Below are 22,293 nucleotides of genomic sequence, written 5' to 3'. Positions count from 1 at the left end.
TAGATAAATGTTTTTTTCCACACATTGATCTTTGCATCTCTACTGGTTGAGGCTTTTTTTCCAGAGGAGATTCCCAGTATCAGAGCTTCACTGATTTATTTTGTCATTTAGCAGGAATTAACTCATGTAGTAAATCTTCTCACAGTGTATTCAGCTGACTGATCAGCCATGAGGAACTGAAAACACAATACCACAGGATGTTCAGAGTTTCATTCTGATAGTACCACACAGGCTGTGTTCAACGTTACACTCCCAGCACTGAGCTTGACCTAGATTCTGTCCCAATGGCAGAAATGAGCATGTCTCCTCTTCTGTGCAGCCGAGAAACATAGACAGACTGAGCCTGTGTGATTTTTTCATCCTGGTATTAACTGACTGAAGCAGTGAACCTAGAGTTTACTGTTGTGAAAGCCCCTTCAGCACACTGAGGTGTTTCCTGTGGTGTGTTCATGGTACTGGCAGATCCTTCTTTAGTGGCTACGCTTGCCACCAGGGGGAATTTCGGTGTATCAAAATGAAAGTGAATCAGGACTGTCCGGCTCTTCCTGTTGGGTTATTATTTAAAGTAATAATGTGAATAATGTTCTATCACATATACTGTGAGAAGTGCATTTTTCTACCTTTTGCTAAAAATGTGACCTCTACCACTATTAGTCTAACACAAATATTTGGAATGAATTCTTAAAGGACCACAGCAGTTTTTTCCTTATATTTACCTCAAATCCCATTCAGTCCATCCATTGTCTTCCACTCCGGCCAAGTAGGATATCCCAGAAGTCTTCTCTCCCTAGCCTTATTCAATAACAGGTTCTTTTCCCCTATCAGGCATTTTCCACAAAATGTAAATCCATTATCATCCATCTTTACCTTGGCCTTTGAGGGTCACAGGGGGGTTAGCTGGAGCCAATCACAGCTGACATAGGGCAAGAGGTCACCATTGTTTTGCAGGGCCAACATAAAAAGAGTAACATTTAAACACATGGTTTTTAGTCTACAATTAACTTAATCCCAAATCGGCATGTCATAGAGTACAGTCTCCACACAGAGAGGCCCCGGCCAAGCTGAGGGATTTGAACCCTCTTGCTATGAGGCGACAGTACTAACCACTGCACCACCATACCGCCCTGTAAAGTTTACACAATTTTTTATTAAGCAGCTCAAGCTTTCAAAAAACACTGCTGTGGTCCTAAAAGTAGGTTTCATCTTAAATAACCATGTCCTCATCATTTGTCATTTGTCTTGCTTATGTTTGTGCGTTTAAAGTATTATTGATCAGAAGGTCTTACACGTCTTTGTTTTTCTCAAACAGTGGTCAAGGTTCAGCTGTGTTTGTACACATCATCATCATCATCATTGCACAAAACCCCCTCAGTGTTTGAGTTCTGATAAACACTTGAATTACATGGCAGCATTTTAAACTTAATCTTCTGAGTTTCTCTAAAACCAAGGGAATTTTCTGCTTGAGATGACCGAATCTGTTTTCTCGCAACTCAGAACAAAAATTAAGCATCGGGCCATTTGTAGACTTTAGCTTTTTTTGGTTTTTTTTCACTTTCAACACAAAGGTTTACTGGAAATGGTTCTGTCCCTTATCCTTTTACCGACAGAGAGCGGGGAAAGAATCATGAACAGGCAGAAGGTATATTTCCGTAAATATCACCTGATACATCATGAAACTAGATCATCATTATATTTTCACTTCCCCATGTGTGCAGTCTGAGGCCCACACAGAGAGCGAGCGCATTGAGACAGTTTGGTGATGACTGAAACCAAATTGTGAAACCACTCCAGCGCTCATAGTATTATATCATAGTAACTATATTTAGTCTGAGTTTTTCCCATGAAGATTAAAAACACAAATTTACCTGGACACAGACACTTGTGATGTGTGAGCGTGTTTCATTACATTTGAATATAAATCAACTATCAGATACATTTAACACCATTTTAAACCCACAGATCTCCTTTAAGCTTTGTCAAACGAAACTTCCAAAAACTATAAGATTTATATTTCTAGGGTCGATAATAAATTTGACTCCATCTCTTGTGTAAATTATTCTATCCCTGCGCTTCAGCTCAACGGGTGATTTATTTTTCAATGATTAGATTATTTTCTTGAGGTGACCATTTAGAGTGGCACGGCATCGTAAAATAAAGAGTAGATTTTGCTTGTTTCGTCAGAGAAATTCTCCAAAATCGTTGTTACTATTTTGACTTACTATGTCATGATTGTGACTTCTGAAGTCATGATTGTGACCTTATACCTCATGATTATGATCTTATACCCCATGATTATGATCTTGTATCTGAATTTTGATTTAAAATCTCATGATTTAGGCTTTTAATCTCATTATTGTGATTTACTCTCATGATTGCAACCCAATATCTCATTTTTAAACCTTATATCTTATATCTCATGATTTTGATCTCATATCTCGTGATGATTTCAATTGACAATCTCATCATTTTGATGATGTCATTAGGCAACTCTCTCTGGGAATTTCTACGTTTGAATCTGATTCGTCTTTGTTTTCTCTTCCGTGAATAACGGGACTTGTGCGTGTTTCCGCGGGGGCGGAGTCTCACTATAACCGGCCGCCGAGGGGAAGCTGAGAGGGATCCGAGGTTCTCCTTCCGCCGTCTGTGCAGAGAGCAGTCTGATATCGCTGGGAGGGTGAGCTCTTTCTTTCCTTTACTTGTCACAATAGCTGTGGGATCTATCTGTAAACGTGTGTAAACCCACAACGGAGGTGTTAGTGCCGCGGTGTGTGGAGGAGCTCGAAGGCGGAGACCAGGCTGTGGTGGCGGAGCCGTTTCCCCGCAGCCTGTGTGAATGTGGTCCTTTGTGTCCTCCATTACTCTGGTGACAGATCGCCGCCCTCCGCCCGGGCAGCGGAGGAGGAGAAGCCGGTCCCTCACCCACAAGTTCAGCCCCTCGCACTGGGACTGAATTCAAACTACCGAGGCCTCCATGTCCGCTCGTCGCGTCGTTCAGCTAACGAGGCTGTGTTTAGCCTTTAGCATCGTTTAGCTAATGTTCAGACAAGCGACGTCTCTGTGGTTCCTCGGGCTAGCGATGCTATTAGCTCTCCTAAGTTAAATCATCCGAATGAAGACTCCTCGTCCGGCTGTTGAGCTGAACACCAGCTGGAAACATGGAGCACGAGCCGTCGATACAGAAACAAGTCTCTACAACCCGCTTTAAGGAAATAGTTGTGTGTTACTGGACAAAACACTGTAATTGAAGCCTGTAACATAATGCATTTGTAAGGGATGCTAATGCTAACTGGGACAGAGCCCGTGTAGATAACCACAGGATGTGCTGAGTGGTTCCAAACGGAGACAATAGACAGACACTAAGTTGGACTTTTCAAGGTAATACGAGTTAATTCAAGGCTCCGTGTTGGAATCATGCTGATTTGAATTCATTTGTATTGTAAGAAATGAGGAAAGAGAAAAGAGGGCACCCTGGAGTGCACATTAGGATTTGTCCCAGTTGTCTTATAGATCAAACGCATTGTTTGTTTGTTGTTGCCCCAAATAAACCACATGCACTGCTCCTCATGGCCTTTTTATTATAAAGTCTGCTATTTTAATAATGAATTTAAATGTCTCTTTTTTCCCCCCCATTGGTAGAAAATGTCATGTGGGCTGTGGAAAGAGACCCTGGCTCTGGCAGAGGACTACCTGTCCCTTTGCTGCACAGGCCCACAACCAGCCCCTCCACCTCCCAGCGAGTCAGCCGCTGCCATGAGACGCCTGGGCCAGGACATGGAGAGGCAGCACGAGGCTCGCTTCCACTCCCACGCTCAGGCCTTCCTGAGGCAGTGCGGGCCGGACCCCTGCTCCAGCCTCAGGAAGGTGATGGAGGAGATGGTGGGAGACGGACACTTGAACTGGGGGAGGGTTGTTTCCCTTTTCACCTTTACAGGGGTGCTGGCCAGACAGCTGCTGGAGCAGAAGGCCGCTAAGCCGGGGCTGGACCCCGGACAGGGGTTGAGACAGGAACTGGGACAGTGGCCCGGGATCTGCAGGGGACTGGCAGAGACCATAGCTGATTACCTGGGAGAGGAGAAGAAGGACTGGCTGCTGGAGAATGATGGATGGGTATGTCACAACATGTTTGTCCCAATAACACATCGTCAGGTGACAGTGCAGGGCGGATTGAGTCATCACAAACTCTGTAGATTAGCACGGCATTTTAAATGCAGTTTCAGGCAATAAGTCACATTTATAATAGAATAGCGTACAAGGGAAAATCCCAGCAACTGTTGACAGTGATGGTTTTAAAGTACAAGCTGGCATTAGAAACCACCTAGTGTGATACAATCTTGTTTGCTTCCTGCTTGAGTTTGTGTGTGTGTGTGTGAGTCTAGGAGGCTTCAGTGACTATCCGAGCTGAAGAGGAGCTTTAGACCTGACCCTCAGGAATGTGTGCCACAATGAGACAGACCTCCACTGTGTAAATTCAGAGCCACAATCATCCAATGCTGGGCTTCAGATTACCAGATTTCTGTTGGACTGAAGCAGTGTTCTCAGGCAGTGTTGGACTGTAGGCCTGTTCAGGCACTAGAGATCAGTCTGACTTATTTACTGGAATAAAGTAAAGGGCTAGTTGGGCTCAGAGGCCAAAATGAACACTCCACCATTGAGTGTCTGCTTTTGTGAATGGGCTCGCCCTGTCCCGCTCTCACACACACACACACACACACACACACACACACACACACACACACACACACACACACACACACACACACACACACGTCCCTCCTTTCTCCAGCTGGCAGCTGGTTTCAACAGACGCGTAACCAGCTCAGCCAGCTGGACTTTGTAGTGCCAGTCAAAGCTTCAGTGTGTTGAAATTTGCAGTGGCCATATTGAAAGTTATCATTGTCTGAGCAGAAAAACAAGCTGAGAGCAGGTGCACTCACAGGACAAACGTGTGGTTTCAGTCTGAAAACATGAATATATTGGATAAGTGCCTGCAGCTGTCAGCAAAACCTCTGTTGACACGTTGGCAGCTGATGCTTGCTTTTATTCTCTAAAAAAAATAAACAGTATTTTGAGGAAAACAGAAAATACAATAAATATTTTCTCCTTTTAGTAAACAAAGTATCATGCTCTCAATATAATGTGTTATTTCCTCCTGCAGGGTGGGTTCAGTAAGTTCTCCGTCAGTTCCAGAGAGGTGGGCCCGGACCTGTCGCTGAAGACGGCCCTGTTTGCGGCTGCCAGCTTGGGCCTCGCTGGACTCACCTTGCTCCTGGTGCGCTAGTTCAGACTTCTACATCCTTAATGTGTCCTCGTCCGTGTTTTCATTTCATTTGGCACAATTAAGTAGATATTTGAATTTCAACGTCAATGCAGGGCTCAATCTGTAGTAAATTCAGGGTTTTGATCGCAAGTCACCAACTGAATGTTTGCACATACTCGCCCCCCCCCCCTTACACACACGTTAATACTGACATTTCGTCACTTGCTCCTTAAGATTGTAAAAAACAAAAGATCTTTAATGCCTTCATGAATTTTGGAGTGAGTGACATCAGTTCTCATATTTTCGACAGGTTCATTTCTAAAGCACAGATTTCTACACAGAACCATCTTGCTCTCAAGGCTTGTATTTTCAACTGTGAAAGCAGCTAAAAGAAAAATAGTTTCATTTCAACTTTCCCAGAGGTTTTGATTTTGAAAATTGTCAGCTGCCTTTGATTCACTTGTTTACCTGAGTTGTGTATGTGGTATAGAACCATTCTAGTGTACAATGTATAAATTAATATATTATATTTATATGAAATGAAACTGTCAAGCAGTGGCCCTTTTGTAACCGATCCACAGCTAATTCAGTTGTTTCATCGTTAAAGTCTGTCCTACATTCATGTGAAATGTCTGAATTATTCGCCAGTAGAGCTGATTGCAGTGCTGACGACCACACCACGGTGCTATGATATGTTGTGAACTGTTTCTCATATCAATCTACCAAACCAGGGACCAATCTGACTTCAAACATATTGCTATTAGAACAAACCGTTTCTATGGCATTTCCTCCCCCAGATCTCTTAAACATTATATTTTTACATTGTTTTGTTCTATTTATTTGTCACTGTCTTTGTAATAAAAATATAAATCTTGCAGTTGGTGAGTCTTGTTTCAGTGCAGCACCATGATATTACCATCACCACTTAAATGTCTTCACAGCAGGTCAGGAGAGTGGAGAGGAGATGAATTATTCCTCCGCTCACACGCAGACATATTGTCATAAATAAAATATGCTCTGGTGTCTGACTATCACAGTGCTCCAGTTACACAACAGGGGCCATATTCTCTGGAGCTGCTGATGCAGGTAGCAGCGCTGAAATGACACCTCTACTCAAACAGAAATGTGCTTAGAAAACTCATTTGTAAACACAATTACATTATTTATTTAATATTTCATTTACACCCAATTATTTTATTTAATAAATTAAGACAGTTTAAATATTAATTTAAGTTTGATATGGCTTAATTGAATCAAGTTCAATTAGTGAGTTAGTAAGTAAATTCAAAGTGCATATTTAAATAAAAATACATGTATGCTTTTAAATTACATTGGCTTCCTTTGCTCTACCATCTGTTTACACAACATATAAGCACACACACTTAACTTCTATCACTATCTCTCACATGACACCCAATCGTTTACACAGACACATGAAGAAGAAGCTGCAGAACGATTTCTTGCAGGTTTTTAAAATATGCCTAAAGATAATTATTTGATATGGGGAATTGATTAAATTATAAATTAATCAACATTTTGATGTAACATTTTCTTTGAATGTAAAACGGATCATTTTCTCACAGTACCAACCCACAAAAACACCCTTCACACGTTCTCCCCAGTCTATTATTCCTTCATCACTGTCACAACATCTGATGTGGTTGGAGCTGTTTGTGAAACAAGAGAACCATGACAGCTTCTGATGTGGCTCTGTGTGTTTCCTGTTGATTGTGTTTTTACTCCACCACTGGAACCTGAACAGAGCATCACAAACAGCAGACAAATCTGTTATTATCATTATCTGTTTATCTCATGGATTATGTGGTGCCGAGATTACATGGATGGATGGTGGCTCATGTGACTGCTGTAAAACTCAACACTGAGTGCTTAGAGACCCAGTTTAGAGCTTTTCATTTGATTGTCCCTTGAAAGGTTCGAAGCCAACAATGAACTGACCTTACATTAAGTATTGTCTGTATACAAAGCCTGATAAACCTTAATTCTCTGTGCCACATAACCCCATTAACCTTTATTATGAGGAACAATATGATAAACAGCTTTGTGGTTTATCTTGACTCAATCTCATGCTCACTTCTTCTGTTGCCATGAATATTAACTAGATCACCAAACGTGTTCTGAGCCACACGTTGAAATACAGTAGATGCCAACAAACACACTATTTGCTTATAGGGTAATGTGAAAAATCAACAACTATATCATTTACCCATTTCCTCAAATGAAGCTCTTCTTGAAGGAAGTGGTTTCTCATTGTTGGTTTGTTTGTCAGCAGGATTACACATTAACTGATTTTCAGTGGAGGCATGGGGGCCTGGCATTAGAAATAACCCATTGAATTCTGGGAGGTGGCTCCAGGATATTTGTCACTTTCTTTAAATATGTTTTATTATGAATAAACACTTCTATATCAGGTTATCGGACCACTTCCCTTTTTACTTTTATGTTTCTACGAACAAAACAATCATGCAGGATTGTTGGGCCTTGGCAGATGTCGCCTATGTGCTCTACTGAGTGACAAGTTGGTTTTGGTCTTTTCATGGGAGATGTTGACAGATACAAAACTGCACAATACCATCAGCTCTATCCTTTAACATAAAGATATGCAGAGCATGCTGCTGCTGCTCAGGGATCTGCGTAGCTGAATCTTTGTAGCTGAATCTGTTTTTTGCAGTATTTTGGTCGCATTTCTTTTTCGGTAATATTTTAGATATCCCTTTCAAATAATTGACTTGATATTTTTCAGGTAGTTATCTGCTAATATCTTGGTATTTTTTGTTTTCTTATTATTCCCTATCTACCCGATTTTTATTTTAGATGATTCTTTGCAATGTTTTGAAGAATTAATTTAAAAAGTTTTGGGAAGATTTTGTGATTCTTCAGGGAGGGGATATTTCAGTAATTTCCCAGTAACCTCATGTGAATTGTCAACAATTCTTTTAGTCATTTTGGGGAAATTCTTAAGATTCTTTGTGGATTTTTGGATCGTTCTGCATGTGTTTTGGTATTTTTCAGAATTTATGGTGGTTTTCTTTTTGTATTTTCTCCAATTTATTTGCAGTATCTTTTTGTAATACTTTTCACAGATTCTTCTGGTAATCTGGTGGACATTTTCAAAGAATTCTTCCTTGTTTTTTGTGGTAATGTCTTAGTTTTTTGGGGTTTTTTTCCAATATATATTTTGGTTTTTATTTAGTATTTTTCAAATGTTCTGTATTCTTGTGTACATTTCTGAATTTTTTGGTTGTTTTCGTCTCCAGTATTTACCCTAATGTTTTTGGGTAACATTTTCTTTTTTTTCTGGAATTTACCATTTCTTCTTTATTTGTTCTAAATGTTTTTTTTTTTTTTTTTTTGCCCAGTTACTTTGCAGATTAAAAGAAAAGAAAAACCTATGACGACGAAACAAAATGTTAATTTCTTAAAAGTACATCAGACATCCTGTCATACTGGAAACTTTGTAGTTTTCAGATATTATTGAATAAATGTGTGGAAACAAAGGGACTTTTGAGAGGAGAGAGTTCAGGAAGTCTGTCTGGATGATCTCTGCTGAGGGGAATGATGGTATCGGTCCGTCAGACACAAGGCCACCACTGTCAGCTCCTTTCACCACACAGTGAAATATTATACTAAGGACACTGCAGCACTGCTATCTAAGCTGTGTACAAAAATGAGCAGATCAGAAATTAATCCATAATCTTTTATTGCATTTGTGGAAAATGGAATGAATTGTTGTTGAAAGTGATGATTTATTGTTTAGAAACTGTTTGATATGTGATATGTTTCAAGGGTGCTGGAAGTAGGGTTGTTGAGGGGACTGCAGCACCATCACTGGCAACAACAAAATAAAGTTAACTAAGGAAACATTTTTTTTAACTAAAGTAACATTTTGAAAGCGAAATAGTAAAATACCTATCCTTTTTTAAAATTTTGATTATTTTAATTAATATATTTCATTTTAGAATATGTGGTGCATTGTTGGTGCCGCCCATCTATTGCCCAGATGAAGTTTGCTGCTTTTTGTGAAGTGAAATGTTCTAAAAGTGGTGTCAAATATTTCAGTTTTATATGACAGCATTGTCGAGCCTAGACTTTCTCTCAACAGCTCCACCTCCGCCTGACTTCCAGCATCCCTGTGTTTGATATTGCAAGTATATTTGTTGTATTCATCATTTGTCATTGAATGAATTTTCATCAGTGACAAAGAAGGCAGAACATTTGCAGTAGCTGTCTCATCAAAGGAAAACAAAAAAGGTGAAAACTTCCTAAGGAATAAAGACGTCCACAGATGATCGGTCTAAGTGATTCAAGGTGTTATGGAAATGCCAAATATTTAAAGAATCTGAAATTTGAAGTGCATTTCCTGTTTGCAACATAACACAAATTAAAGTTTTTGAAAAATGTTCTTGAATACTCTTTTCTTTCTTGCCAAGAGTTAGCAAGATGAGAAGATACCGCTGCCACGTGAAATAAATACAATGCTAGAGCCAGAGACTGTTTAGCTTAGCTTAGCATAAAGACTGGAAACAAAGGGAAAAAGCTACCCTGACTTTGTACAAGCTAAATAACATGTTGTCTGTTTGTTTAATCCATACAAAAAGCAAACTCTAAAACTATGAGCCATTGTACAGGAGGCTTATTTTAGCCTGGGCCAGCACTAGAGACTTTTGGTATCAAGTGGTAGTCAACAAATGCCCCCACTGAAACGGCAAATTGTCATTTTCAAAAATAAGATATAACATGTTTGTGAGCTTTAGATAACTGGATGTTAACACTGGCTTTATATTCAAGAAATGACATTGGTATCAATCTTCTCATCTTGCGACGAGAAGGCAAAATAGTATTTTTCTAAAAATGTCAAACTATTCTTTTAATCGAATCCTCAGCTCGTGAGACCTTTAGATTTATATGAACAGAACAAAACGGACGATGGAATAAGTGTGTTTGATTGAGACAGCTAAAGAAATGTTATGTGTGAGCAGAGACAGACACGATGAGAGCACATCCTCAGGCTCCTGTCGACTGAAAAGCTTCTAGCCCTGCATCATGTACACACCACATGTTTTTCAGTGTATACAATCATAAACAGAAGTCAGTGCCCGGCTCCTCAGTGTGGCTCCCATCATCTCCTGGTCTTTGTCTGTATTCACCATGAAGAGAACATATGGGCTCATCTTCTCGGTTGATCATGGTCCACAGTTAAGCTGAAAGATGTTTGAATGAATTTTGGTCTTCTGTTAAGCAGACGTGATGAGACTGAGCTCTGAACCACAGAAGACAAACCATGTCGTTCTCTTGCAGTGTGAATACAGATCTCTTCAGAGCAGTTGTTTCTCTGAGGCTTTACTTCTTCTTTTCGTGGATAATCTTCTTCACCATCGCTACCACCTGGTCACAAAACACAAATATCAATTCAATAATTCTATATACTGTTGTTTTCTGTAAGTGGCTTTATTGTAAGCCAGGGGGAAATGTCTAAAAAACAAACAAAGCAAAACTGCAAGACAGTTTGACACAAAACCTTTGTACAGATTTACATGTTTATAATGATCCTTTTGACTGAGCTGCTAGTGAAGCTGTAGTCTTTTCTCATTCATGTCCCATGAAGTAAAATGTATGGAAGAGTGTCACAGAAATAGTAATAAAGCACTCAATTTAATTTGTTAATATTTAAATATTAGTATTTCATAAACTTATATTTTAAAGAGCAGAAGGAGGAATTATAAAAAAAAAACATTTAGGGCTGAAATATCCATCCCATCATGTTCATATTAAAGAGGTGTTTATAAAAACAACATCAAACAATCAATAATTGTTTCATTTTAATTTATCTTATTTTGATAATGAATTAAAATAATACATTAATGAATTTTACAATTGAGTAATGATTGGATAGATGAGTGGTCGCGTTTTAACTTCTTGATGCATCGTTGTGAAGAACAGTCAGTTGTGATATGTCTCATGGAATGTTTTGTCCTATGTCTTCAGGGTCTTTGAATCTCATTGTTACACGAGATGCAAATGTTCAACAATTTACCATCAGTCCGGTAAAAATAAGATTATTGTTATTTTTATGCTGTGTTGCAAATAATATGTCCCTCATAAAAAAGTAGATATCCAACTCACTGACCTGGTCACGATCAGGAAATGAGTGTGTTTGCAGCTTGGAGTAGATCGTCTGCCCGTTCAGTGACACCTCAAAACTGTCTGTGGGGGGGGGGGGATAAGAAGATACATCAACATCAGTTCAATATGAAGCAGTAACATGGGGTGTGCAATTGTTTTTGTACAAGTAACACAGGTTTAGTCAGTGATAATCAGTGATAATGCTCAAAAGTAAAGAAACTCCACATGGAAACATCATGAGGAAAATAGGTTGTGTATGAATATTTAAATATTCTTTATTAAAGTTTGAAAGTCTTCATCCAAGCGTTTGAAATGTTCAGAGTAAAATTTTGCTACAGTTTAGCTATTCGAGCTGTTGATTCACATTTAATGTTAATATCACACAATAATGTGCAATTTGTGTGTGTGTGTGTGTGTGTGTGTGTTTGAGTGTGTGTTTGAGTGTGTGTGTGTGTGTGTGTGTTTGAGTGTAAAACAGCTGAACAGCCCCCTCTTGTGGATAGAGTCTGCAGCCCACAACATGTGATAGAGTTTGTGATCAAACAAAACAAGACAGTTCCAAACGCCCATGAACATTTTTTGTGTATTTATTGTCTGATAAAACATGTAGAATGTTTTGACTCTGATATGTGAGGAGTGAAAACTACACAATGTGACTCTTTGTTTATATTGACTGAGTCACACCACTCTGCATCTGAACATCCTGCACTATTAGAGGAAATAAACCGACTGAGACTTTACACAGGAACTGATAGTGTCTGACTGTGGAAGATCATTTCTGCCACAAACAAGGATTAAAAGTAATAATAATACAAATAAAATAACTTATGGTGAGTCGAAATGTTGAAATAGGCCATGTAGTCAAAAGGTAGTGGTGTTGGTTTACAGTATGGATGCACAACTATGCATAACAATTTTAAATAATTCCTGTCTCCTAATTTGAGAAAAGTAAAGTAACAGTTCCCCCCCTCTCTTGGCTGAACTGGGCCTCCAGAGCAAACAAAGAGCAGCTCACTTTGTCTTCCCTTGAATCCCGTCACTGACAGATCAGGGACCTGCCGGAGGGCTCCTTCCAGGTCCCTGTAGCGGGAAGAGTAACCTCATCCGCCACTGAGACACAAACACAAAGGAAATGTTAACATGGCTTCTCTCATATAAATATGCTATTCCCCCCAAAAAATAAAGACGCACGCAACAAAACCGTGCATAATATTTATCTCATCAAACATGAATGTCAAGATGATTGGATATTAATAACAAATGTGAATTCTGTAAGACTGACGTAGAAACCATTAAACAGCTGTTTTATGAATGTGAATACACAGTGTTGAGGATGATTTCGCCACATAAACGACGTCTCCTTTATAATTGAAGCAAGATATTTTTTATCAGGAAATTCCACAATTATGGAGCCAAGTTTTCTTGCTCATCTTTTGAAACTTTCCCAGTCTAGTTAATGCACAAACAGCAAAACAATGCACCCATATGGCTGTGATAAACTTTATTTTTTTAGAGAAATTTATTTGGTTCATTGCTTATCTCTTTATCGTTCTTGTATTTTTTTCCAATTACATTATTATTACACTTAATATCATTGATTTATGATTGAATATTTTATTTACGTCATATTTCATTTGTTGTGATGCTTACAGTTTCTATTTTGTCCATTTGTTTTAAAAAAACAACAGGAGGGAAAAACACCTCAATAATCCCACCATACGGCTCACGGAACTCAATATCTGGAATCCTTTGAACCTTGGTGCAGAGATCGTGGATGAAATTCTTAAACAATGAAAGTTTCTATAGTGGGGTGATTATTTCTTGTATAGATGAATATGGTGTAAATAAGCACTTTGATGTCAGTGGTAACCTCTGTAACATAATCACGAAAATAATTTGATTTCAAAACCACTGGTTAATTTAGGCCCATTTGTCTCAGAATGAAATTCATTGCAGTCTAACTGACAATCAGCAAACTAGAATGGATGAAATCAAAAAACTTACCAGTATTCAATTTGGACCTGGTTCATGGCTTGGCTTTTTTTCTGTGCAGAAGCGCCGCAAATGTTCATTCTGAGGCTGAGCTGCAAAACAAGCACTGTCAAGGTTGTGCTTCCCTATTTTATACACCACACCCAGTGCACAGGGAAACCAGTCTGTCTGGTTCCTGCAGCGTGAACCAATGTGAACTCACTATCTCCACACTGCTGTTTCCGTGTTAGCACAGTTACACCCCGTTTCTCTGTGTTGTATTTGATTTAAGCCTAAGACAGGATGATGCAAAAATCAAGCCAGTGTTCATATTAAAGGAAAATGACACAGACTATTCCATACTTCAGAAGAGTTGTTATTGTTGAGGATTTTTGGACCATCCTCCCACATTACGGTATATGCCACTATATATAATGTATATTGTATATTATATCCGTACAGGAGAATAGTGCCTGTCTAATTCCACAGATACACAATTCTCTCTCTAAGCAGAACCAAAGGTCAGGTTATAGATGAGGGCCGACCAACAGCACATTGTAGTGTCTACACTTAGGCACTTTCATATCTAACTCGGATGCCCCAGACAGAAAGACACCAACTCTAACTCTAACGTAAGAACACAAGGTGATGCAAACTTTATGCAAATTGGATTTAACTATCCAATTTGCAAACTTTATGCAAATTGGATTTAACTATCCAATAGGATGCAAACACCTACATGTAACATAATTCTAGCCCTTCATGGATGTGCTGTTAGAATGGGTGATGCAAGTAGAGAGAGATATACACTGGGATGCTGTGGGAGACATCTTCAGACTTGGGGGTGACAATTGCTCATGTTACTCTGTCAGCGTTTGTATATTGTTCCACCTTCTGGTCTCCTTGATGCATCAAGTCCACATTAAAACTTTCTGCATAAGACACCAGCTGCTGCCTGAGTTCTCCTTTCACCAGCTTCCAGAAAACTTCCACAACAACAACGATGTGAGGGGATCCGCCTTCCACTGCAGCTGACTTTACAGTCGGAGTGAGTGAGTCACATTATTACACAGGTGAGCAGTTTGGTTAGAGGCACATGAACAGAGGAATGCGAGAGCGCTGATCAAACACCAGACCCATTGTCTCCTTCAGGACGCACATGATCGAAATCCTTCCTCACATTTCAGAAGCAGCAAATGTTTAGGACTTTCTGTTTTTAAGTCACATATTGTTACACAATTAGTTTAAGACAGGAATGATTGCTACAGCTTATTTTTTTTTTATTACATTTTATTTGTTTAAAATGATATCCAGTACAAAATGTATACAGTAATACCCTTACGTTTGACAGTTCCCCTGAATAAAATATTTGAATCTGTTCAGCTCATGCCAGATAACAGTATCTATAAGATACACTAGATTGCTCATACAATAGTTGATGACAAAGATATAGCAATAGTACCTTTGTAACAATAAAAACTATCAGTAATATTTTGGTGGACACACTTTCAATACAATAAAATTACATACAATGTTCTGTAAAAGTTGCATTGCAATCTGCCCATATTTTACAAGATTCTCAAATTCATGTATATTTTCATTAAGTAAGAGACAAAAATCTGTGATACAAGTCTTTATACATTATAAAAATGATCTGATGGCAAACTAACTGCAGTGCTGCAGTGACTGAGTGTCAGCAGGCCGTCCTCTCTGAAGCTGCTGTAACAGAAGCGCGATGCACTTGATTTGTTCATTTCATTTTTTCTCCTTTTCTTTAAAACACAGCAACTTCTCAAACATAATAAATAATAAATCTTCTGCAATGATATTGTACCTGTCGATATATCCAGTTTTTATATTATATATATATATATTTATATGTGTAAATGTGTACACAATATTCCCCTGCGTGTATGTGCTACAAAACAAAGGTTTCAATGCTTGAATTGTGTGTGACACAGCATTTCGGTGGGAATAACAAAAACATGACACAGTCTGCATGCACTGGTTTTCATGGAAACCCAGGTGTGGTTCTTCCAGTTGATTGGATGCACGTTTCTCCTCCTTGGCTTCGACTCAAGTCAAAATCAGAACAGTGCGGCCGCATGATCGTCCTCATCCTCTCTCTCACTTTGAACTCATCACAGCATCAACCTCATTGATTGGCGGGACTCCTTGGCGCCGGCCCCCGGGTTGGGGGGGTCTTCTTGTGGGAACGTCACCTTGTCTGGTGTGTACTCGTTCCTCTTCAGATCTGACCAACGAGACAACAAGGAGAGTTACATTACAGATTTTTAATATACATTTTATTTAAGAATATTTTTACTATATAAGGCTACAAACACTGATGTTTTCTAGATTTGAGAACAAACTGCATCTGACCACAGCTGTGCAGATATAATGTGACCACACAGCAGCAGAAAAAACGCGCTCACCAGGAAGTTTGAGTTTGCGACAGCAGGAGTTGCAGTGGTGTTTTGCGCGGAAGTTCCTGATGGCATCATCCCCCAGGTTGGCCGGTCCAAATATCATATCATATGATCTGCAGAGTCAAATAAGTCATTTAGGGCAGAACTACTAGAAACAGGTAGCTGGGTGAGAAATGTACTAATACTAATAAATGGCTCCGTTAAAAACCCAGTTACAATGTGCTTACAAAGACAAATAAAGAAATTAAGACAAACAATGGGCAACAATCAAAAGCATTTCACGCAGATCACGCAACATTATGATACAAGGGTACACTGACCCCTTCTCTCCGCTCTTTATGACCGAAGGATCTGTCAGAATCTCCCCAACACCTGCAGAGGAGGACAACAGACACACAAGCGAAATTAGCAAAACATTACACAATATTTACATCAATGTGTCTCTGCTGAGGAAGAGCGTAAATAAAGGCCACTCATTTAAACACATTTTGTCACATTCACATTGAGGCTACAACAACGCAACTACGCATTAGTTTTAAAATGCGTCACTGATGCTACGTTTAAGACCACACGCTCTAAATGTTTATGAGCGCCTAAAACAGAGAAGTTTGGAAACACTGTTGGTGCAATGATGCAGTCCACCGCATTACTTCCTGGTTCTTAACAGTCATGACTCTGCTACCAGCGGTGAAGGCAAAATAATGTTTACGCTCCCTATCAGTAGAAGTTCCACCTCTCTATTGGTTCAACAAAATAAATCTGTCATCTTACTTTTCCCCATTGTTGTTTCTTGTTCTTAGTATTTTCTTTAACAGAGCAACTAACTACAAATCTACTTCCTGTTTCCACCGGCACACATATGTAAGTGAGTGGTCACATGATATAAGCTTTCAGGTGTTTTAGTTTGGACGGGGATTAAAACTGATGTAGAGCTAAAACGCTCATGAGGACAGAGATAGCCACAGCATGCCGAGTGCAGTAGACTGAAGAATTCAGTATCACTTGAACCTCACAATGATTTAAATAAGCAACACAACCTCTGTGCGACTCTCTCATCTTCAAACAACAACAACAAAAAATCATCACGCTCTCATCAAGAGGTTTTACCCTGCAGGTCGAGCACCAGCAGCTCTCCACGGGTGTACTCGTAGGTCCAGTGGCTGAAGGCCAGCATGGTCTCCTCCAGGAGGTTGGTGGGGACAATCTCATCCCCGTTGTTGTTGTTGAACTTCCTGAACTCTCCTGTGATGCACTCTTCTATAGCAAACCACTGTCCAGCAGAGTGACAGTAGAGCAGAAACACCTCCAGAAACCTGAACACACACACAACTCTGATTTCAGGATTCAGCAGCAAGAGCAGACATTTTGAAAAATAAACACCTCACGATGTGTGGAATCTCCTGTTGTGAGCAAAACAAGTAATGATTAATTCAAATGAAAATAAAAACATGAAAGATAGTAATGAAAACAAATCATGAGAACTGATGTGCGTGCTCACCTCGGTGAATAAGGAATCGTCTTGGGCCTGACCTGGTTGAAGGCAAACGTCAGCTTCTGAGCAGCTCGTTGTTGTTGAATTTCCTGCAGGGAAACAAAGTTTAAATCTTATTGGTAACTGATATGGAGTTAAAATGACAAAAGATGAGTAAAAAAAAACTGTTCAGAGAGAGACACGTCCCCACTCTCCATAACCAAACCTACAGACATGCAGCAAATCAAATTTAACTAAATCTATCTGCTGAGATAAACTACATTGTGTGACTCCCTACCCTGAGACAAAGGTGCAGCACAGTGTCCTCTTTGTAGATACTCTGCCAGGTCTGGACCACCTCGGGAAGGAAGGACTTGACTATATACAGGTGTCCTGGTTTCAGGAGGTCGTACTCTGACCAAGTGCAGAGCACCTTGAGGGCTCGCCGGAGTCCTCCACCCATCTCCTCCTTGCTGAGGAACTCTATTTTGGCACAGAGGCCCCGCTGGGCCCAGGAAGACATGCTGTTGTTGATGGTGTTGGGAGAACTCTCCTCAAGTCGGTACACGGTCACCGGCTCCCCTGAGAGAGAGAGAGAGAGAGAGAGTGAGAGTGAGAGGTTAGTGTTGAATAGTTTCCTGACACAACCTGCAGACACACAGCAACATGAGCCACCTGTTGGATTTATGGTACTACTTTTAATATACATTTGATTTGATGATTATTAAGCATGCTCTCTGTGAGGGAAACAGAAGTGCGCAAAATGAAAGTGTGAGAGCAGATCCATCCGTGGATAAGCAGTAGAGTAAATGTGAGCTTTGCACTCTCCTATGAAGGCACATCTAACTATCTTGATGAAGTGGCTTTAATTTAACACAGAAATGCTGCAGCACTAACATCAGATCAGGTTTTTTCCATCAGTTGGGAAATCCCTTTTCAGGGCCTCTCCTGTCTTGGCACAGAGATGTGCCAACAATGCACCACACCTCATTTTAAGACCAACACACTCAAAACAAGCTATATGTGGAGGCTGCACAGGTAATGACAACTGCGTCAGTCTGAGGCAGGTTAGTGAGGACACTCTGGCAGGGTACAAGTCAAACAGGGCTAATGTGCATCTGCCCCTATAGTGAATGAGAGGCAGGCCACCACTGCATAATGTAGACAGCAGAAAACCGTGTCTGTGGTAATTGTCTATACTGCCACACAAAAAACACACTTAAATCAGATCAGAGTATCAGAATCAATTTTACAATGTAAAAGAAAAGTATGCTCTAAAATGTGTTTTAAAAAAAACAGGACATCAAAGTTACAAAAGAACCAGAAAACAGGAGTAAAACCAAACTGCAATTTTGATCATCGTTAAAATATGGTTGAATGGAGATTTGAGATAATAATCATAATAAACTGGTGCCATGTGGCTGCTCATTTCTGTGGTGCATTGTTTGCAAATATGCAGTAAACACCTCCCCACACCACTGTAATGACAGGGCTGTAAACTGCATGGGTGCCATGACTCAGGCATTTGCACTTAAAAACAGAAACTGCCACTGAACTAGTTCCTCTTCAACAAGGAGACGGAGACGGAAACGAAAACACAACGCCACACCTACACTTGTTCATCAACATCTTGAGCATGACTGTGGCAAACAGCTGCAGGCGTGGGAGGACGAAAACACCTCTCATCAGATTGCACACTTGCTCATTCTCCACCTGCCTGCTGTTGTCTTTCAGAGGCATCAGTGGTTTATTGACATGATCTGACATGTGTGGGAATGCACCATGACCCAGACTCACCTCTAGGGGGCACAGGGGTGAAAGGGATGCTCTGCGACAGCCTCATCAAGTTGTTGCGTTCAACAGCTACAGGAGGAAAAGTGCAAATATAAACACACACACCTCTGTGAGCAGTTTCACCTGGAACTTTACAACAGAAGTAATATTTAAAAAGAAATTGTATAACCTTATCGATTTCTATTTAAAATTAAACATTATAATAAAGCCTTTACGGTGAAATACATGTTTATGAATTCATGTCTCACCTGAGTACTGGTAGCTTTCCATGGGCTTGAAAGGTGAGCCAATAGCTACAAAGAAAACAAAGTGACAGTGTTAATCTTTGCACAAAACATTTTACAAGCTTATTTATTAGCTAACTAATATATTTTAGTGATGAGCTGGCAGTAGGAAGCGAGGGGAGAGTGAGAGAGAGCAGGACATGACATGCAACAAGGACCCCGGGGTGGATTCATGTCATTTCATGAAGAGGTCAGTGGTAAGTCATAGTCATTCAACAAAAACAGTTTTTCCAGCATTCACCAGCAGATGTCACTCTATGACAGGTTTACTGCAACAGATAAATAAACCTGATGATGGATTGTTCTCACCATCAGGGTTTAGATATTAGATTCGTTTTTTTTTTAGAAGTCAACAGAGATGAACAGAGTATGAAATTAAATAATGGATTTAAATTATTTAGTATCTAGCAGCTAACAAGTCTATTATTAGTTTTAGAGCAATATTGAAGAATACAATTTTTTCAGTGTTAGTGGCCGTCATACTCCGTCATTTTTTCTGTCATGAGAAGGAGCAAAATGTTGTATGCAGGGAACAACTGATGATTTATTATTTTCATTACTGATTTAGGTATCTTTATCTTTTAATCAAATAAATCTCCTTCAAGTTTTTTATCCAAACAATGTATATAGTTTTTAATCTTTACACTTCAGAAGCTGGAACAATCAGATTTAGTTTCAAACATGATTCCAATAGAAAATGAAAATTAATAGATTATCAACATGTACATTGGAATCCTGCTGATCAACTAATGAATTAATGGACTTGCTGCTTAGGAGGGAAGTTATTCACTGCATGAAAAACAGCATCTGTAACTTACAGTCCTTCCTGGCTCCCAGGTGGGCGTGGCGTGGCGTGTAGAGAGAAACTGCAGCTGGAACTACAGAAGCGGAGAAGCACAGTAAAGCTTCCATCCATTAAGCATCACACAGAAGAGGTCACACTGTGCTGATGTAAAATCCCTTTGCAATAATACTTCATCAAATCACAAAACAGTTGTGAAGCTTGCAAGCGCAAGATTATCATTGAAAGCAACGTCTGTAATATTTCAGATTCTCAATTCTGTTTTTCTGACACCTTCTGTAACACAGGGATGTTGCTGCAGCCAAATCGGAAGCAGACAAAAGGCTTCAGTAAGACTTTACAAAAATACTGGAAACATTGGATTTACGGGAGGGACACATTATTTCCCTAAAGATTTTTGGTGATATCTGTTGCAGTGCAGATTAAAATCACACACAAACACACATGGGGACGCAAAGAAAGGTGAAAGGTCAACGTTTCACTTTGGTAACACTGTTCATGTAAGAGTTGCTGGACCAGCTGATCAAGAAAGAACGAGCCGGCCCAAACTATGTCATGCAGATGAAGGAGGACGAGTGAAACTACACATTTTACCATTTGGAGTATCCTCGCCCGGGGCTCTTCTGAGAGGAAGACAGGGAAAGAGAAAAGTAATGCATTAGTTAAAACTAAACACAAAAAGATTCCATGTACACAGTTACTGTCTAGATCACAGAGATACACAGGAGCTTGTGTAGTGCCTTTACACGACAAAACTGCTGAACTCAATTTAAATCAGACACAAACTGGTTAGACTTTCATTTGTTTCTACAAAGTAAAGTAAAGCAAAGTCAAGAGGTTGTGGATTTTCTGTCCGTAGACTGTATGCTTGTGTACTTATATCTTTGCTTGGACTGTTTTGAGCATATTGTGGGTTCTTGTGATGTCGGAATAATCAGAAAAAAATTGTTTCCAACTTGGAAGATTCCTGGGAACAACTCAGACAGTCCACAAAAACTTTGGTGGGGTAAACAGTGTTTCAGCCAAAGTGACCACTTCGTCATTCTGCTTGTGTGGTGTCATCCAAGTGTCCGCAAGCCCCGACATTCATATTGACTCGAAACGAGGTGTTTTGTGGACTCAAACACTTCACCCCCTCTCCAACGGCATAATGGTGAGTAGATAATGAGTGATTTTTCTGTGAACTCTCTTTTTAAGACTTGTTTTTAAGGTTAGGCATTTAGTTGTGATGGTTAAGGTTAGGGTGAGTGGCTAGAGAATGCATCTTGCGAATGATTGTCCTCACTAAGATAGTGTGTGTGTTTGAAAGAGGACACTTACAGGCTGCTGGCTTGGGCTGATTTGACCTGAACTTTTTCCTGGAGGAGAAATAACAACTTGTTAAAGAATGCCAGAAACTGGAATTAATCAAGTTAACAAGATTTAACTACACAGATGTTCTGTTTTTCTAACTTTTTTATCATGTAAGAATAAACACAGACACATTCTCACCAATACTGCAGCCCTGGGGTCCTCATGGATGAGGATGTCTTCAGCCGACACTCTGCTTCTGTCCCTCTTCTTCAGATCTACAAGAACAGGATCAACGATCAACAACCATCAAACATTATCGTGGACACTCAACCAATAACTAACATTCAAGGACTGTGGTCTCTAAGAAGATTTTGCTCAAGAGAAGAGATCTTTGTGAGCTTACTGGAGTCAGGATGGAGAAAAGCTGGTTTTCTGTCAAACTCTGTGAAACCAGCATAAGAGTTGACAGCTCTGATGTGACCAAGACTTTCAGGATGAGCCTACAGCCGTAAAAAACAGAGAGAGAGAAAGACAGGGACGGGCGTGAGAGGGTTATAATTCTTCTCAAACACTGATTAATGGAGAATCTTATTAAGTTTAATCTCAACAGGCTGAATCATAAAGAATGGTCACAACTGACAAAACTGTGAATGTGGCAAACACGACACACAACTTCATGATTTGTCTGCAGCATTGTAGTGGAGGCTTCTCCTCGGAAAAAGAGTAATTATTCAAATGTCATCTATTGAGTGAGGCGACATAAACCGCCATCAAGTCTCGATTGATTCTGAGAGGAGCTTGAGTAATCAATCAGAGCAGCACGTCACAGTGACTAAATTTAGATATACAGA

General features: G+C 39.8%; 2 protein-coding genes and 2 long non-coding RNA genes across 9 annotated transcripts in view; 2 read left to right on the top strand and 2 right to left on the bottom strand.

The window, feature by feature from the left end:
* Positions 1-2,542: 2,542 nt before the first annotated feature.
* On the top strand, positions 2,543-6,134 carry bcl2l10 (BCL2 like 10). Of its 3 annotated transcripts, none has more exons than XM_034579788.1 (4): positions 2,543-2,674; positions 3,637-4,107; positions 5,156-5,269; positions 5,568-6,134. In XM_034579788.1, exons 2-4 carry the CDS (start codon positions 3,640-3,642, stop codon positions 5,577-5,579), a joined length of 594 nt encoding a protein of 197 aa, XP_034435679.1. In that variant the 5' UTR covers positions 2,543-2,674; positions 3,637-3,639; the 3' UTR covers positions 5,580-6,134. The 3 variants fall into 3 exon arrangements, with proteins under 3 accessions (XP_034435679.1, XP_034435697.1, XP_034435688.1); XM_034579797.1 differs by lacking the exon at positions 2,543-2,674 and adding an exon at positions 2,708-2,829; XM_034579806.1 differs by having other exon boundaries at positions 5,156-6,134.
* A 4,348-nt stretch (positions 6,135-10,482) lies between these two features.
* Positions 10,483-13,555, bottom strand: LOC117758277. The gene is made up of 4 exons (XR_004613256.1): positions 13,403-13,555; positions 12,414-12,508; positions 11,403-11,479; positions 10,483-10,660 (listed from the first exon to the last, which is right to left on the bottom strand). It is a non-coding gene; the product is annotated as an uncharacterized LOC117758277 (long non-coding RNA).
* On the top strand, positions 10,565-22,281 carry LOC117758284. The gene is made up of 3 exons (XR_004613259.1): positions 10,565-10,703; positions 10,855-10,952; positions 22,272-22,281. It is a non-coding gene; the product is annotated as an uncharacterized LOC117758284 (long non-coding RNA).
* trpm7 (transient receptor potential cation channel, subfamily M, member 7) overlaps positions 14,642-22,293 on the bottom strand; it is a 35,394-nt gene continuing 27,742 nt past the window's right edge. For 2 of the 4 annotated variants that reach the window (XM_034579654.1, XM_034579627.1), the window contains exons 28-40: positions 21,846-21,942; positions 21,641-21,717; positions 21,470-21,507; positions 20,744-20,772; positions 20,166-20,225; positions 19,312-19,356; positions 19,067-19,132; positions 17,568-17,851; positions 17,297-17,379; positions 16,906-17,111; positions 16,119-16,170; positions 15,805-15,911; positions 14,642-15,623 (exon numbers count right to left, since the gene is read on the bottom strand). In XM_034579654.1, coding sequence (XP_034435545.1) covers positions 15,511-15,623; positions 15,805-15,911; positions 16,119-16,170; positions 16,906-17,111; positions 17,297-17,379; positions 17,568-17,851; positions 19,067-19,132; positions 19,312-19,356; positions 20,166-20,225; positions 20,744-20,772; positions 21,470-21,507; positions 21,641-21,717; positions 21,846-21,942 — 1,257 coding nt within the window. In that variant the 3' untranslated portion in view covers positions 14,642-15,510. The remainder of the gene's footprint in view (positions 15,624-15,804; positions 15,912-16,118; positions 16,171-16,905; positions 17,112-17,296; positions 17,380-17,567; positions 17,852-19,066; positions 19,133-19,311; positions 19,357-20,165; positions 20,226-20,743; positions 20,773-21,469; positions 21,508-21,640; positions 21,718-21,845; positions 21,943-22,293) is intronic. The other 2 variants (XM_034579646.1, XM_034579637.1) reach the window with 2 other exon arrangements.

The sequence above is a fragment of the Hippoglossus hippoglossus genome, chromosome 3 (genome assembly GCF_009819705.1).
Source record: "Hippoglossus hippoglossus isolate fHipHip1 chromosome 3, fHipHip1.pri, whole genome shotgun sequence".
NCBI classification, from domain to species: domain Eukaryota; kingdom Metazoa; phylum Chordata; class Actinopteri; order Pleuronectiformes; family Pleuronectidae; genus Hippoglossus; species Hippoglossus hippoglossus.
The sequence above is the reverse complement of the archived record's forward strand: the minus strand, read 5'-3'. Positions and strand labels throughout refer to the sequence as shown.